This window comes from Podarcis bocagei (assembly GCF_964188305.1).
Source record: "Podarcis bocagei genome assembly, chromosome: 10".
NCBI lineage: Eukaryota > Metazoa > Chordata > Lepidosauria > Squamata > Lacertidae > Podarcis > Podarcis bocagei.
In genome coordinates this window covers 14,223,827-14,240,801 of record NC_138135.1, presented here as the reverse complement: position 1 = coordinate 14,240,801, position 16,975 = coordinate 14,223,827, and the positions used below count along the sequence as shown (strand labels likewise).

At 46.1% G+C, this 16,975-nt stretch overlaps 2 protein-coding genes across 2 annotated transcripts in view; both read right to left on the bottom strand.

Annotated features, from left to right (window-relative positions):
• DNAI7 (dynein axonemal intermediate chain 7) overlaps window positions 1-16,975 on the bottom strand; it is a 278,992-nt gene that overhangs the window by 38,283 nt on the left and 223,734 nt on the right. The gene's annotated exons all lie outside the window — the stretch shown is intronic.
• KRAS (KRAS proto-oncogene, GTPase) overlaps window positions 1-16,975 on the bottom strand; it is a 48,225-nt gene that overhangs the window by 2,714 nt on the left and 28,536 nt on the right. Inside the window, 3 exon segments of the mRNA XM_081210535.1 lie at window positions 3-72; window positions 11,397-11,556; window positions 15,948-16,126. Of these exon segments, the coding sequence (XP_081066661.1) occupies window positions 3-72; window positions 11,397-11,556; window positions 15,948-16,126 (409 nt within the window).

Below are 16,975 nucleotides of genomic sequence, written 5' to 3'. Positions count from 1 at the left end.
GCCGTCTTTGCTCATCTTCTCTTTGTGTTTTCGGATTTCCCGGACTAATGTGTAGAAGGCATCGTCAACGCCCTGCAAAGAAATGTCAGACCTTTTAATACCAAATGACGCCTTTTCACTTGAATTGGCCGGGGTTTCATTTAGTTAATGAAAATGCTATGAGCAATTTCAATAAGGCAGTCATCTTTTAGTCATGAGAAACTGAACAATCGTTGGTACTTGTGCACTTTTATCATGTTTTCTGAAGAGCTGAGAGAGGATTTATTTTATTTTTTTACAGATAGTGGCCTAGGTGTGGTTCTTGCTCAAGGGACTTGCTCCTCTTTGAGGATTCAATTAGCCAATATATCTCTTCTCACTCAGGACTAAGAAGTTTGAAGCATGGTTTCCCATATTTGCAACTTTTAAGGACCTGTGTCTCTTGCTGTCCATATTTTCTACCTCATTTGGGACAAAATAATTAAAAGAGTTCTATGATGTATCTAAATAATGAGAGAGAACATCACTCACACAAACTGCTACGTAGCTAGGACAAAATGTGCGTAAAATGCATTTAAGAGTATTGTTTTCCCAGTTCTGTCTAACGATAATATCATTATTTTGTATTGTTCTTATAGTATGGTATGTGTCCTGCTATTTGTATATATTGTTGTACAACACCTAGACAGTTGATATGAATTGAAAGCCTAAAAATATTTTTGTAAATAAAATAAATAGAAAGAAAACAAAACAGTTTCATCTCAAGAGTTTGTCTTGTCTGTGTAGTTTACATCAGGTTTCCCCTCTCTTATCCTAGGTACCTGATGCTCTCAACTGAAGTAATATTTCTGAGGCAAAACATTACCACTGGGTGTATATTATCGTACTATCAAATATGGGTCCTGGATTGTTTAATCCAAGATGGAGGGAGACCATTGTGTCCATAAATGTAGTTACTGGTGTGTGCAGAGATCATACTGCAGGCAGTTCAAATATCCACAAGGCAAAAATCACTGGTGAAACACTGGTCTCAGGTCTTTTATAGGCAAAAATCACTTTTTTAAAAAAAATATTGAAACAAATACCATAATCAAAGCAGCAATTTACTGCTGTTGGAAACATTACAGGAGGTCTGTATTTGAACTAAAAAGAAAGAAAGTTGTACAGCTGGAAATGACAGTGAAATGGGGTCTTTTATACCCAGAAAAATCCTACTAGTCCCATTGCACCCACATTATATTATTATTCCATTCATCCGAAAGTCATAAGTACAAAGCAAGCAAGACCAAGAACACGTCTGCAAGACAGAGAGCGTGTTAAAAATAACACCAATGAAAGAAGCAAGCACACAAAGGAAGACTAAAGTTTTTCTTTTAAAAGGGAAACATACCTCAATTTAAGTCTCATCAGTCCATTCATTCTGCTGACATGTCAAACTGATTATGCCAGCAAGACCTCTCTATCACTCCCATGACATCATCTCATTTAAGGAAGCTCATCCTGTTCCTCCAATGTTACATTTCTGATGCTTCAACAGGGCATCATTGAAGGGCAGGAAACAATTTTTCACCGTCACATCAAATCTGCTCTCAGGCTAGCCAACCAGAAACCATCACCCAATGAAGTATTCCGCTCTGTTTGCATCAGAGAACGGGAACATGCTTACATCAAGTTTGGTTTCGTATACGTCTTCTTCCTCATAAACAGTTCTATATTAACCATCTCATCTCAGGAGATTGGCTAACTTGAGCCAACCTAGTTATACCATCTGATGGCAGCTCTGTTATATTGGACCGTCCCCAAAGTCCTCGTTTGTCACAGCCTTCAGTTTCCTTTTCATGGTCATAGCTGTCAACGTTTCCTTTTTTAAAGGGAAATTCCCTTATTCTGAGGAGGATTCCTCGCAAGAAAAGGGAAAAGTTGACAGCTATGTTCATGGTTGACCAGTGGTCCAGAACGCAAAGCGGGCTCCCGCTGCCTTCCTGAGTGAGGTTGTCAATGCTCACTTTTCCAATGTCCCAACTGTGGAAGGATGTGTGGATCCAGAACTGGCCTCCACAGTCGCTTACGGACTCATTGTTAAAACCGTGTTTATGGAAGACTATCTTACTCAGCTACGAGTGATCGCCAAATACAGTGGTACCTCAGGTTAAGTACTTAATTCGTTCCGGAGGTCCGTTCTTAAGCTGAAACTGTTCTTAACCTGAAGCACCACTTTAGCTAATGAGGCCTCCTGCTGCTGCCACGCCGTCGGAGCACGATTTCCGTTCTCATCCTGAAGCAAAGTTCTTAACCTGAAGCACTATTTCTGGGTTAGCGGACTCTGTAACCTGAAGCGTATGTAACCTGAGGTACCACTGTAATAAGAATAATAATAAGAGCTCACCTTTCCAGGTAATAATCCCCCATCCAACTTATCACGAAGACAACGCCTGTCTTCCTTGCATCTTATTAGCAGTTCATGGAACGAGACCCTATGAAAGTTTACCTTCTGAGCAACATTTGGGGGTGGGGGCACACACCCGTGGCGGGAGAGACCATAGGCAGAAGTGGGCACAGCAAGAAATGTCAATTTCCCCTTTGTACACTAGTTTATTGGGATGCGGGTTAAACCACAGAGCCTAGGGCTTGCCGATCAGAAGGTCGGCGGTTCGAATCCCCGCGACGGAGTGAGCTCCCGTTGCTCGGTCCCTGCTCCTGCCAACCTAGCAGTTTGAAAGCACGTCAAAGTGCAAGTAGATAATTAGGTACCACTCTGGCGGGAAGGTAAACGGCGTTTCCATGCGCTGCTCTGGTTCACCAGAAGCGGCTTAGTCATGCTGGCCACATGACCCAGAAGCTGTACGCCGGCTCCCTCAGCCAATAAAGCGAGATGAGCGCCGCAACCCCAGAGTCGGCTACGACTGGGCCTAATGGTCAGGGGTCCCTTTACCTTTACCTTACACTAGTTTCTACACACCCCTCTCCTGGCAAACAAGAGCTCATCATCGGAGTTTAACGATACATCCCACCAGGCAAAACCACTCAAGGGGGCTGGGAAGCAAGGCTGGTTGAAATCGAGAAATGCCCTTGTACTGCGTTCAAGAGAGAGGCACAACCTCCCGGGAGAACACTGCATGCGTAAGTGCACTGGATTCGTTGCATAACTAATCAGCGAATATTCCTAAGTCTGAGCGGGTAAGCATGTGTTATCTGTTTTCGAGGGACAGAAGTCAAAAGTTGAGCGGTTTGTTCTTTGAACCCTGAATCGTATAAGTTGACCTTTGCCAGAATCACTGCAGACACGTGGGCTTCGGTCCACATTTCTAAAGAAAGCAGCCCGTTAACCGAGGCAACTGCGCACAGCTCAGCTTGTTCTGTTCTGCTAAGGGAAGAGAATGAGAAAAGGGCATTTGGGGCACACAGAAATAGAAGGCATGGAGGCCGCTCACCCTGATATGGCTGAGAGCAAAATCAAGTGTTGAAAATTCAAGGGGCAAGGAGTTTGCAGCCTTCTGTGAACTGGCTCCAAACAAAGTCTGTTTCTTAATTTCTTGGCTCACCAGAAAGGGGTTTCCAAAAGAGAAAGGCGCATTCTCAATGCACCGTACAAGTTCATCCACAGCTGAAACCACAGAGAAAAACCTTTATATTCTTAAAGGAGGGTGGCGACAGTAAAACAGATTGGCTGATACTTACAATCATTTTGAAATTACTGGAATCACCAAAGAGAAGTTTGCAAGTTAGATTTGATTCGTATTGGTGATCAGATTTTTTCCCCCCGCCGAACTTTTTTTCTTTTCTTCTTAAACAAGAACAAAACTTACCCTGTCACATTAAAAGGCATTTTTTAATTTTCACGCACCCAGGAGTCTTTTCTTCTGTGCTGATTTTTCTCAATCTGTACTGGCGGATCTCTCGCACCAATGTATAAAATGCATCCTCCACTCTCTGCATTGTAAAACACAACTCCTTTAAAGCCAGCTTTGGTTAACCGGGATGAAGAGGGTGGGGGCCCAGTCGTCAGAGGAAAACTGGAAATTAGCAGCTAAACTCCTAAGAAAAGCAGCGTGGGAGCTGGGGGCAAGATACCTAGCTGCATGTGGGGAAAATGCTTTAGGTACAATTCCATATTCATTACTGTTGATATAAAAATATACCAGTCCTTAAGGGTCTAGATCAGGGTTTCCCAAACTTGGGTCTCCAGCTGTTTTGGGACTACAACTCCCATCATCCCTGACTTGCAAGGGATGATGGGAGTTGTAGTCCAAAACCAGCTGCAGACCCAAGTTTGGGAAACCCTGATCTAGACTAAGGGTGGCTAACCTGTTCCAGATGTTGATGGTCTTCAACTCCCAGCAACCTCAGCAAATCTGGCCAATGGTCAAGGATGATGGGAGTCCCAACAATATCACAGGTTAGTCACCCCTAACAGACCCTTTATTCGTCACGTTCACACCTGTTTAGATGATAACACACTCAATTTCCTAAGATTTAGAGCTTCGCTTGTGTCCAGCATTCGGGGGAAATGGCAACAGAGCCTCCATTCTCAAAAACACATTAGGAGCTTGATTTTTAGAATTTATTCCCTTCAGGAAACCCTTTCAATGTGACGTCATCTGCCAAGGAACCCGAGTCCTTTGCCAAAGATTCTGGGGCAGGGGTTTGAAGAACCACTTTGAGCCCGACGGCTAGATTCAAACCTCACCAGCCTTCTGGAGACAAAAAAACCTGGTGACAGGCGAGGCCGAAAAGGGGGGGGGGCACTACATATTTTCCACATACATTTTCCACAGTTTGTAATGCTCTTTTTCCATTCGCTTCCCTTGTACGGAGATTGAGGTGCATAAAATGTAAGGGAAATACATACTGCCTTTAAAGATGAACCTATGACAAGTGACATTGCATGACTGGAAGTTTGCTTAAGCTGCAGTCGCGAGTTGTTTGGATGGAAGGGGTTGGTGGGGCAAATTAAGTCAAATAAGGGCAGTCACAAGCAGTTAGTGCAAGACCTGGCACTGTTTTGAATGCAGTGTGTACGCCCAGGAATGAATTCAGCACTGCCCTATGGCCACGCATTGCAGAGGGAAAGATCAGTATCAAGACTGTTCGTCTGCTGTAGCAAACAGCGAGGAAATTCTGAGGCTCCCCAGAAAGCCATCTGTGAGGTTCTGAGCTAAACAGTCACATCCCCATCTTGCAATAAGAGAAAGAAGAAGGAAAGCACAGGAAATTTTCCATAAGCACAAGCGCACCCATCCGATCCAACTGTTTTGATTGCCACGATTATTCGAGATGCTAGTTCATTCACTTCCCGAAAGGGCCAAATACCTGGGGAGGTTTCTTCCCCCAAACCCCTGGGGAGGGTGACAACAACTTTCATTGACTGTGTATCCACCCCCCCACCCAGCTCATTTCAATGGAGGTCCCTCAGGAACCATTTCAAGGCAGTTGGGCCCACTGCCTCCATCCCGATCACCGAAAGCAGGAGCTGCGATTTTGTTTCAGCAATGCAGACAAGATGGAGAAAGAGATCAACACCAAAGAAGGCGAAAGATTGACTAGAGAGGAGCCCGTTTGAGGCAAAGCAGTTCACCACAAGAAGAAGAAGCAGGGCTTGGGGAAAAGGTTTTTAAAGAGCCAGCCACACAGGGGAAGCATTTGAGTAAGTTGTTGAAACTTTGCTTGTCTCCCACAGGAAACACGGAAGTGGCAGTTTTGCTACAGGAGAGCATTACAACATAGGAGAGGTTTTTCACACGGAAACACATACACAAAGGCATGCATGTGCTTCCCGACAATTTTATGGAGACTAGAAAGGGAGCACAAGAGGAAGGGGCTTCCTCTAGAACAGGGTTTGCTCATCGGTGGCCCCCAGGATGCTGCTGCTGCTGCTCTGCAACTCCCGTCGCCATTGACAGGACTGGCTGTGCTGGTAGGAGCAGATCAGAGCTTGAGTCCAAAGAAAAAGGCTGCACTGGAACAGAGGAAAACGCTTCATGCTGAGTCAGGTCTATCGAGCTCTCAGTGTTGTCTGCACTGACTGGCAGCTGCTCTCCAGGGTTTCAGACAGAGGTCTCTCCCAGTCCTACCTGGAGATGCTGGGGATTGAACCTGGGACCAGTGATCGAAATTAGCCAGGCGCCAGGTGCATTTTGCACCTGGCTACCGGCCACTTGCGACCAAGTGAAGATGCCTAGGCACCAAGATGGCACCTGACATCTCCTCCACCTGGAGGTTCATGCCTGGGGATCCTTGGATCTGGGCTGCTTTCACACACTAATACCCCATCCTGTAGAATTCTATCCGTTATATTTTATCTGCACAATCGGGATGGATTTCAGGAACCAAAACACTTTGCTGTAGCTTGTCTTCACTTACCCCACCCCACTGTTCCGCTCACAGCTGTGAAGAATATTCTTACGTTATGAATGGTCGGTGTGTCACCATTAAGAAAAAGAGTAAGTGCTCAGAGTTCTTAACTGAGCTGAAGGATGTCATCTGAACTAGCCAGATGTTTAACACAGTCAGTCCATCGTATGAAAAATAAGATTTTAGAGCCGTCTTGTCCAAAAATGGCAACTAGACATTCCATTTTGGCAACTGCAATCTCGATTTAAGGAGCCATTTAGCGCCTAGATATATATCTAACACTGCCTGGGACCGTCTGCATGCTCGAACAGATTCTCCTGCACTGAGCTATATTGTCCCTCCATCTTTCCTACAGCCATGTCCCTGCAGTCCCAGATCCAGCACAAACTCCTCTTCCCAGCTTCCTATGGCCCCATTCTGCAGCCATGTTTTTCCCTTCTCGATCTGCTCCCACATCCAGATATCACTCTGTGGCTTTTTACTCCTCCAGCTCCATCACCCTCACCCACCTGTCTCCTGCTCCCTTGAGTAACCACCTTTCTCTCTTGCTACCCCCCATCTGTGTGGAATTGCCCCCCCCAAAAAAACACCACCTTTCCCATGCCTTTCTCTCTTACATCAAATCCCTCCTCAGCACACACAAAGAGCAGTAAGCTGCAATTTTTTAAAAAAAGCAACCATGCTACTGAAGAAAGGGAAAATAAATATAGGAGGAGCCATAGCTCAGGGTGATGTTACCCATCTCTGCTCTACTGGAAAACTATATTCCCACCCACCCCACAAACAAAAAATCTACCAGATCCCTCAAAACGAACACTAGTTTTCAAAGGAAGGAAAAAAGAAATTGTCACGGTAATTTCCCATTCTCTCCACACGAGGGGGAACCACACAGTAAAGATAATCCAAGCTGCATACATAACCATACATTTAAAGCAAACGTTTCACCCAAAGAATTCTGGGAACTGCCTCTCACAGACCCACAACTCCCAGAACTCACAACGAATTACTGTTTCTAATGAAACCCCCAGATGCAGTTAAAAGTTGGGGGATTTATGCCCCAAAAGTATGGGGCTAGAGGGGGTGCAGAACTTCACGGCCTGCACTTTATTGCTTAGCTACAGAAAAGCTGACAGGGGGGGTCTGTTATGTGTGTCAGAGCACATTAGATGTTTGTTATAGTTATAGTCGTTTGACTAGTCATGTGCGGATGCCTGATTATCCAAAGCAGCTACTCTATTCCAAACTTAAAAATGGAAAGTGTTGAAAGGTTGAAAGACTCTCTCAAGGCAAACCTAAAAAATTGTGGCATAAACACTGACAACTGGGAAACACTGGCCTGCAAGCGCTCCAATTGGAGAACAGCCTTTACCAAAGGTGTTATGGACTTTGAAGACCTTTGAACTCAGGACGAAAGGGAGAAATGTGCTAAGAGGAAGGCACGCTTGGCAAACCCTCACCGTGATCAACTCCTGCCCGGAAAACTATGTCCTCACTGTGGAAGGACGTGTGGATCTAGAACTGGCCTCCACAGTCACCTATGGACACATTGTTAAAACCGTGTTTATGGAAGACAATCCTACTCGGCTAAGAGCGATCGCCAAAGAAAAAGAGACATTTGTTATAGCCAGCTGTGTAACTGAGATGGCTGGTTTGTTTTTTTAGAAGAGATTGGAAAAATCCAGGAATGGTGTTATCTGTCTGCTTATGGAAGCATTCTCAGCATATGATACGTCCTCTTAAGAGTACAGGTATTTCTAAATGCTAGAAAGTAGGAGAGATGATGGGTAAATGGCTAGATCCTGAGTTCTTGGAAAACACCAGTGGAGATGGGGATACTAGGTTCCTTGGGTTTTTACTCCAACCCATAGTAATTAGCAGGGACGTGGGTGGTGCTGTGGGTTAAACCACAGAGCCTCGGACTTGCCGATCAGAAGGTCGGCGGTCCAAATCCCAGTGACAGGGTGAGCTCCCATTGCTCGGTCCCTGCTCCTGCCAACCTGGCAGTTCGAAAGCATGTCAAAGTGCAAGTAGATAAATAGGTACCGCTCTGGCGGGAAGGTAAACGGCAGTTCCGTGCGCTGCTCTGGTTCCCCAGAAGCGGCTTCATCATGCTGGACAAATGACCCAGCTCCCTCGGCCAATAAAGCAAGATGAGAGCCACAACCCCAGAGTCGTCCACGACTGGACCTAACGGTCAGGGGTCCCTTTACCTTTTTATAGTAATTAGCCTGCCCCTTACCACTAAGTGTGCCACACGTTTGGGATGGGATAAAATACCTTTCAATGGGTACAGAAACTAGTTTATGGCATAGGTCCTAAGCCATATGAACAGAATCATTCACACCACACATTTAAAGGAATTTTATACCATTTTAGCAGTCGTGGCTTGCTCCAAAGCATCTGGCGAACTGTAGTCTACCCCTCACAGGGTTACAATCCTCTGCACACTTAACAAACCACAGTTCCCAGGATTCTTTGTGGAACACAGTGTGCTTGAAATGGACAGTGGGGATGTGATCTTAAGACCACTGCAGAAAACTTTGTGGCGGCTCGTAGTTGCCTCCTGCCAACCACAGAAGGGGGGGGTGGGCACAAGACAGGCTTCAGTGTTGGCGAGTGCCCATCAGGGCCATGGCAGGTGTCTAAGGATGCCAGGTAAATATGTTTAGTCCCAAACAGCAAAAGCAGCTTCACCTATTTAGAACCGAGTCAACCAACTGTGATTTGGGGTATAATACATTGATGCAGCTCTTTAAAAAAAGCCTGAAGGAAATGAATCATTGAGCAGGGGTGAAGTGGAAATCACAGGCTCTTAGAAGAGCAGAGCAAGTCGATTGTAATGCAGAGCAAAGTCAACGTTTTTTGTTTGTTTTTTAAGCAAGCAGAGATTTAAGCCCAGCGACTTCGCAACGATTGGAAAACAAAAAAACCACAAATGATGCACACAGGCTAGGTAACCACAGCCATATGAAATATATCCAGGGCTGTATTCTGCACTGCAAACAGGACTCAAAAGCTATGCGTGCAAAGGAAGGAAGCGCACAGGTCAAATTTTAGATTGTAAGCTCCTTGAGGCAGTGACCTGTGCTCTTGTTTTCTGAAGACAGTCATGTGCACATCCATAGCACTATAATTTGCTTTCAAAGTATACTCAAGTATGAGTTTTATTTACCAAAGCCCAGGGGAAAGAAGGCAACCCAAAGATGTCCCTTTGGGTCTCTTCCAATTCTGCAATTATTTGATGCTAAGAGGAGAAGGCAAGAAGTATAGAAAGGGCTTCCTGAGCTGGAGCCTTATGAGTTCTCCTGTGCAAGTGGGGCTGCTGGGCAAAGGGAAGATGCCCTCAACCATCCCACGGCAACATCCTTCATCTTTCCCCACTAAAGGAAGGAGGATAACACTTGGGAGGCAGGAGAATTGTCTGCACACATCTGGCAGAAGTCAGAGCAGATACTGCTATCCTTCTCTCCTCCCTCCCCTGCTTTTTACAGGTGTTTTCTCTCGCAAGCAGCAGCATCTAAAGTGGCACACTGCATGCCAAGCTGGAACCAAGGGGATGCAGAGGGAAGGAGGGACTTGCTAAGTGAAGAAATCCAGCCAGGTTCTTCTCTGGATCACGAGCATGCAGCTGCGTGAGTCATAGAAGCCCCTGTTCTGTTCAGTAAAAACACCGCCCGTGGGTTTCCTTTTCAAGCCGTTTCCTAAAAAACCATGAGACCTAGATGCTGCCTGTTCTCGCGCTTCCAGTTCTGTACTTGCAGGGCGAATTTTGCCTTTTGTGCAGTGTGTACACACAGCCTTGGACACATTCCAAACATACAGTGGATTTCTGAACATTTATTTTCGGTGAAAAGGAATACAGGGGGAAAGGGATTTCTGCAATTACTGAGTTGAGAGGATGTGAAAACCATTTAAAAATGGATGCAAAGCAGCGTTTGCTACTATTCTCTAGTCCTTATTTCGATTTTTACCTTCGATACCTTATGAACATTAAGAGATCCCACACAGGCAGTTTGCAATTCCAGTATTACTCAGCATGTTCTTATGCGTGTTCAGGGAAACTGTTAATCGGGGCACTTACTGTCCCCCGACAATCCACGGTCTGTGCAGCTGGAGAGAAACGTTCAGATAACTCTTGCCGTTATGAAAACGACTAAAAATAACTCAGACAAGGCTTCAGCTGCAACATCCTGCCACTTAGAATGCACCAGATGTTCCTACGAATTCACGACAGACAAATTATTTCAGCATCTTAAAGGGATCGTAAGGGTTGCAGAGTCAGACCTCTGAACCCAATGCCTTTCCAAATTTGAAGACAAGGCTACCAGGCAAGTGCTGCTCTGGGACTTATTTAGCGCAATAAAAGAAGGATATATGCTTGGAGAAGTCAAACTGCATGCTTGTATGTGGATTCTTGTCCTGGATTCTGTTTTTGGCCTCGGGATTCGGGTGATGTGAGTCTGAGGTGGTAAAATCCAGACACAGAGGCATCATCACGTCTATTTCCCATAAGGAATTTGTGGGAAGTTCACCACCACCATCCCGTGTAACATCCAGGACGGTTTTTTCTTTATTTTATTTTTTTAAAATGGAAGCCACATACAACACATACACAGATTTTGAAGTTTTAATTTTAAAGCAGCAGCATGCCACTTTAGCCAATCATGGATTCCCCCAGAGACTCTTGAACACTGTAGTTTTCACCTGGCAGAGCTACAGTTCCTTGCACCAGAAACAAACTAGTTTCCCAGGATTCTCTGGGGGAATCCACGACTGGCTAAAGTGGTGCGATACTGCTTTAAGTGTAGGCTGCAGGTGGGACCTCAAATATACAAACTGGCTCTCGAGAGTCAAATAAAATGGAACGTGACTCTGCCTGCTTTCTTGAATCTCGGCTATCCTGGGGAGAAACCATATTGAGAGAGAGAGATGCAGGATCTCCCAGGAACATGGACCTGCAGGTACTAGGAATCCTACTCTTTATTTGAACAGAAAACTCTGTTCTCAACCTCAACTGGGGACGGTTGTTCTTACACACAAGACAACACACACACACACAATGTTACCTGTCTCGTTTTCGCAGAGGTTTCGATGAAAGGAATTCCGTAACTTCTAGCTAAGTCCTGAGCTTGTTTTGTGTCTACGGTTCTCGAAGGCAAGTCACATTTGTTTCCTACTAGCACCATGGGGACATCTTCAGAATCTTTCACTCTTTTTATTTGTTCCCTGTGGAGGAATAAGAGAAGAGCGAGAGACCACTTTAGAGCAAAGTAATATTTGAGGTGTTGGCACGGTTACTTCTTTGAAGGAAGAGATTTTAAAAAGAAAAAGAAGCAAGTTGTTTAAATCCATTTGTTTTGTTTACTACCAAGGTTTTCATCTGCATTCAGCCCATCTCCAGGGCTCACTGATTTATTTTATATTTTATTTTATTTTTACACTGCTAACTCACATACAAAATCATCTACAAAGGGTTACCGTATTTTTCGCTCTATAGGACGCACTTTTCCCCCTTCAAAAATGAAGGGGAAATGTTTGTGCGTCCTATGGAGCGAAGACGCCATAGCCCCGCAACCCTCTCCTGGCTGGGGAGGTGACACGCGGCTTTAGAGGCTCCTGCCATAGCCGCGCGTCACCTCTCCAGCCGGGAGAGCGCGCGCGGGTCTAAAGCAGCCCCCCGTGACCCTCTCCCGGCTGGAGAGGTGATGCGCGGCTATGGCAAGAGCCTCTCCGCTGCGCCTTTCCGCTGCTCCCTGACCTGCTCTTTGGGGCTGGTGGTGGGCTTCCCCCCGCCAGCCCCAAAGAGCAGGTCGAAAGGAACCTGAAGCCTGGAGAGCGAGAGGGGTCAGTGCACACTGACCCCTCTCGCTCTCCAGGCTTCCAAGGTAGCCGCCTGAACGCACCTTAAATGGCACCTTGTTTTAGAGCGGGAAAACAAGAGGGCGAAAGTTCTCCCCCTCTCTGTGCAGCGCCTCCTGCCGCTTCACTGAAGGGGCGCTGGGCAGAGAGGGGGAGAATTTTTTTTCTTGTTCTCCCCCCCTAAAACAAAGTGCGATCTATTGTCCGGTGCGTCCTATGGTGCGAAAAATACGGTACATACAGCAAATATAAAATGTCAAGTTTACATGAGAAAATATATCAAGTGCAGAAAATGTCATAAGTAAGTGCCCGGTCACAACATTCATCCAAGTGCAAAGGCCCGTTGCCTGAAGAAAGGCTTCAAAAAATGCCAAAAAATATAGAAGGATGCTTGGTGGGTTTCCATTGGCAGGACGTTCCATGTTGCTGGACTGTCCACACTAAATGCTGTATTTCTGATAGCTACCAAGCAGCCTTATTTACACAGGGGGCAGTAAACAGCATTCACCCAACAGAACTTGGTGATTGAGCAGAGATTGTAGTATTGTAGAGTTGGAAGGGAGCCCGAGGGTCATTTAGTGTGATTATTATTTATTTATTGGATTTCTATACTTCAAATAAAGACAAAAGTCTTTAAGTGTCCTTAGGGCAGCCATTTTCAACCTGTGGGTCCCCAGATGTTGTTGGACTACAACTCCCATCACCCCTAGCTAGCAAGGCCAGAGCTCAGGGATGATGGGAGTTGTAGTCCAACAACATCTGGAGACCCACAGGTTGAGAACCGCTGCCTTAGAGCCTATTATTTACGATGTGTTTAGAAGTTTCAGGTGTTTCAACAATCATACAGTGAAGGCACAAAGAAAGGGACTAGGTAGACTGATTGAGGCAGACACATGCTCAGTTCAGAGTTGTGTGTAGAAGCTCAGGATGTTAACTGGACTGGAGGTGGTTGAGAGGCAAATTTATTGAATTTCTATACCGACTATACTGGATGGTTCACAGAATAAAATAAAAATATAAAACCACAACGTACATAATCAAAATAAGAACAACCACTACCACCCAATAAACACCCCCGCCCCCCACACAAACACCTCACATTTTAAAAGGGCCTAAGAGCAAGAATGGGACGCAGGTGGCGCTGTGGGTTAAACCACAGAGCTTAGGACTTGCTGATCAGAAGGTCAGCGGTTCAAATCCCTGTGACAGGGTGAGCTCCCGTTGCTCGGTCCCAGCTCCTGCCAACCTAGCAGTTCAAAAGCATGTCAAAGTGCAAGTAGATAAATAGGTACCGCTCCGGTAGGAAGGTAAACGGCATTTCCGTGCGCTGCTCTGGTTCGCCAGAAGCAGCTTAGTCATGCTGGCCACATGACCTGGAAGCTGTACGCCGGCTCCCTCGGCCAATAAAGCGAGATGAGCGCCGCAATCCCCGAGTCGTCCACGACTGGACCTAATGGTCAGGGGTCCCTTTACCTTTACTAAGAGCAAGAAGAGAAGACATGCAGTGGTGCGATGCGCCTCAGTGGTGGAGAACATGGTTTCCTGCTTTCAGGGAGCAATGCCAGTCTTACAGCATGTGTAGAGAGCAAAGCACACAAATTGGGAAGGGCTCTCTTGTTCCTGTGGGGAAGCCACGTCACAAGCCCGACGCAGGTGGACTTGTGGCCCAAGCTTTCATTTCGCAACGCTTGATCGTAATAAAATCTCTAGGCGGTTGTTGACAATGTATTTGTTCATCTATCGTCACGTTTACAGGCCGCCCTTCTTGCAAAGCGTCCAAGGCAAGCGCGCATGGCTCTCTCCCTCCCCGTTTCATTCTCACGGAGACCCTCTGGCGCGGGCTCCGCCGAGAGACTGTGACTGACCCAGGGGAGAACTAAGCACCTGGATGATGACCTGGGGGAGGGGACGAGTTACACAACCACAGCTGCCTTCTCACGATCACTCCGTGTGGCTTCTCGCAGCGCCACACAGATCCTGAAATCAGTGGGTTCTGGAGCCAGGATTAAAAATAACTCAAAAAAGGGCTGCTTTCAAACTGAGCAGTTTTAAAGAGGGCGTTTGCTGCAATCACATGGCAAGTCTTTATAGGCTTTCGTTTGACGCAAATCGCAACAGAGTCCCATTTCTAGTCAACACCCTCCTAATTAGCATGCATTTAAGGCAGCTGAAAGGGGTGGACGGACCAGAGAGCATTTGCTTAGAGCCAATATACATATTATGCAGAACAAGGAAGAAAAAAAATCAAAAGAAACACACACACACACACACTTCCTTACACGGAGCCAGACCTCTGGGTCCATCCAACTCAATACTGTTTGCACTGACTGGCAGTGGCTCTCCGGGTTTTTCCTGCACGTACGAAGCTATTGCACCAGTATGCATCGCTCTATCGCTGGTGCGCTTGTTTACTACTTGTGGGGAGATTCATATGTGGGAGACCCTGCGGAGATTTCAGGTGGAGAGTGTTGTGCTCTCACACGCTCACCTCACACAAGAAAGGCTTGGAAACTTGAGGGACTCCAGAGTGTAAAACAAGCAGAACGAGCACTGCTTCTACGTATTTTAAATCGGAACAGATGTCAAACCCACATTTGTTTGTTTATTTCATTTATATCCCCCCCCCTCCTTTCTCCCAAGATGCTCAAGGTGGTGGACGTGGTTGTCCCATCCCCTCCCCTCCATTTTATGCTCGCTACAACCCTGTGAGGGAGGCTAGGCTGAGAGGCCCAAGGTCACCCACCGAGCTTCAAGGCTGAGGGAGGATTTGAACCCAGGTCTCCCAGGCTCCTGGCCCAGCACTCTAGATTTTATTTGCAGGGAGGTTTCAGTTTGTTTGTTTGTTTTAAAGTTGGGGGGGGCATTTCTCCCAGCTGCAGACCGAAGCAAGATAATCTGCCCTACCTGCTCAGGGTGATACCTTCTGCAATGTGAGCAGAGGGTGTGCGGATCCCCACAACCCAGGAGAGTGTCCTGAATTCCGATCTAGGGCATGGGTAGGCAAACTAAGGCACGGGGGCCAGATCCAGCCCAATCGCCTTCTCAATCCGGCCCGCAGAAGGTCCGGGAATGAGCGTGTTTTTACATGAGTAGAATGTGTCCTTTTATTTAAAATTGCATCTCTGGGTTATTTGTGGGGCAAAGGAATTCATTTATTTATTTTTTCAAAATATAGTCCGGCCACCCACAAGGTCTGAGGGACAGTTGAACGGCCCCCTGCTGAAAAAGTTTGCTGATCCCTGGCAAGAAGCAATGAAAACAGGGTGTTGTGAGCGTCTTACACATTCATTTATTGCAGCAACGTATAGAGGGCTTAACACCGCAGCTCTAAGCAGTGCACAATAAGGCAGGGGGAAGATATGACAGAGATAAAAACCAGCTCAGCCATGAAATGAAAGAGAAAATAACTTAAAATGCTTGCTGGAATTTTGCTTCCATTTTGCTTCTGGGCACAATTCAGCCGTTGAAGCCCTAAAAGCAGATTTGACCTAAACCAGGATTACATGAGTAGAATGTGTCCTTGTATTTAAAATGCATCTCTGGGTTATTTGTGGGGCATAGGAATTCGATCATTATTTTTTTCCCCAAAATATAGTCCGCCCCACCCCACAAGGTCTGAGGGACAGTGGACCAGCCCCCTGCTGAAAAAGTTTGCTGACCCCTGGGTCTAGGGTAACCTGAGTTAGGTGGCCTTGCAAGCAGCCATCTGTAAAGCCCAACAATGGGATGCTGGGAACCGCAACCCGAGCGAAGCTTACCTATAATGATGAATATCTTCGAAAGATTTTGTGTTATTTATGGCAAATACGCATAAAAAGCCTTCGCCCGTCCTCATGTACTGGTCCCTCATCGCACTGTACTCCTCTTGGCCGGCTGTGTCTAGAATGTCCAAGAGGCAGGTCTCGCCATCTATGACTACTTGCTTCCTGTACGAATCCTGAGAGAGGCGGGAAGAAAAGAGGGGAGGCAGAAAACGCTTTTTGATTATTCACGTACACCTAACTTAGGCGGCACCAATGCTACAGAGCTGGAAGCATCATTCGCACCCGAGACATCGAGCCTGGAGGGCAAGCAGAATAGCGCAACCAGAAAACGAGCAGCGCTTAGTGTGGTTGGGGGTGGTACTGCAGTTGGAATCAGGTGATGTGATGAGCCTATAAGGTTTCTCCCCGCCTTGTCCCACTGCACATTGGCCTGGTTTGCACATCACCATAAGCCAAAATGTGGCTAAAGGCAGGGATGGGAAACCTTTTACAGCCTATATTCCCTTCTGAGCAACCTTCAGGGGTCACGCAGCAATGGAGGAAGGCAGGGCACAGGCAAAAGCGAGTGGAGCAATAAATTTAAGGAACCGCAGAAAGAGGGGGAAGGAAGTCAAGTTGTGAAATGTTGTTAAAATGGCTGTAAAATATTGAAACGTATAAACCTGAAAATTATAAATTAAATTAAATAGTGAGTAGAGCAATAAACTTGAGTTTTAGCTTTGTACGGGAGGCTGGCTTCTACAGACACTTATATTTTTATGAATACCACCCTTCCTTCTTAGACCTCAGGGCAGCTCACAGCATAGAATTGCAATACAAAAACAACAAAATGCGTTATAAAAATAAGAATGAAAACAAAACCATCATTATTTATCATTTGTTAAATTCTAATACCACGCTATACTTGCAGGTCTCCCGCAACACATTAAAAAGGGCATTGGATGTCAATCAACCTAACGCCTGGTTGAAGAGGAAAGTGTTTGCCTGCCACCTAAATGACATACAGTGAAGGTGCCAGGTGA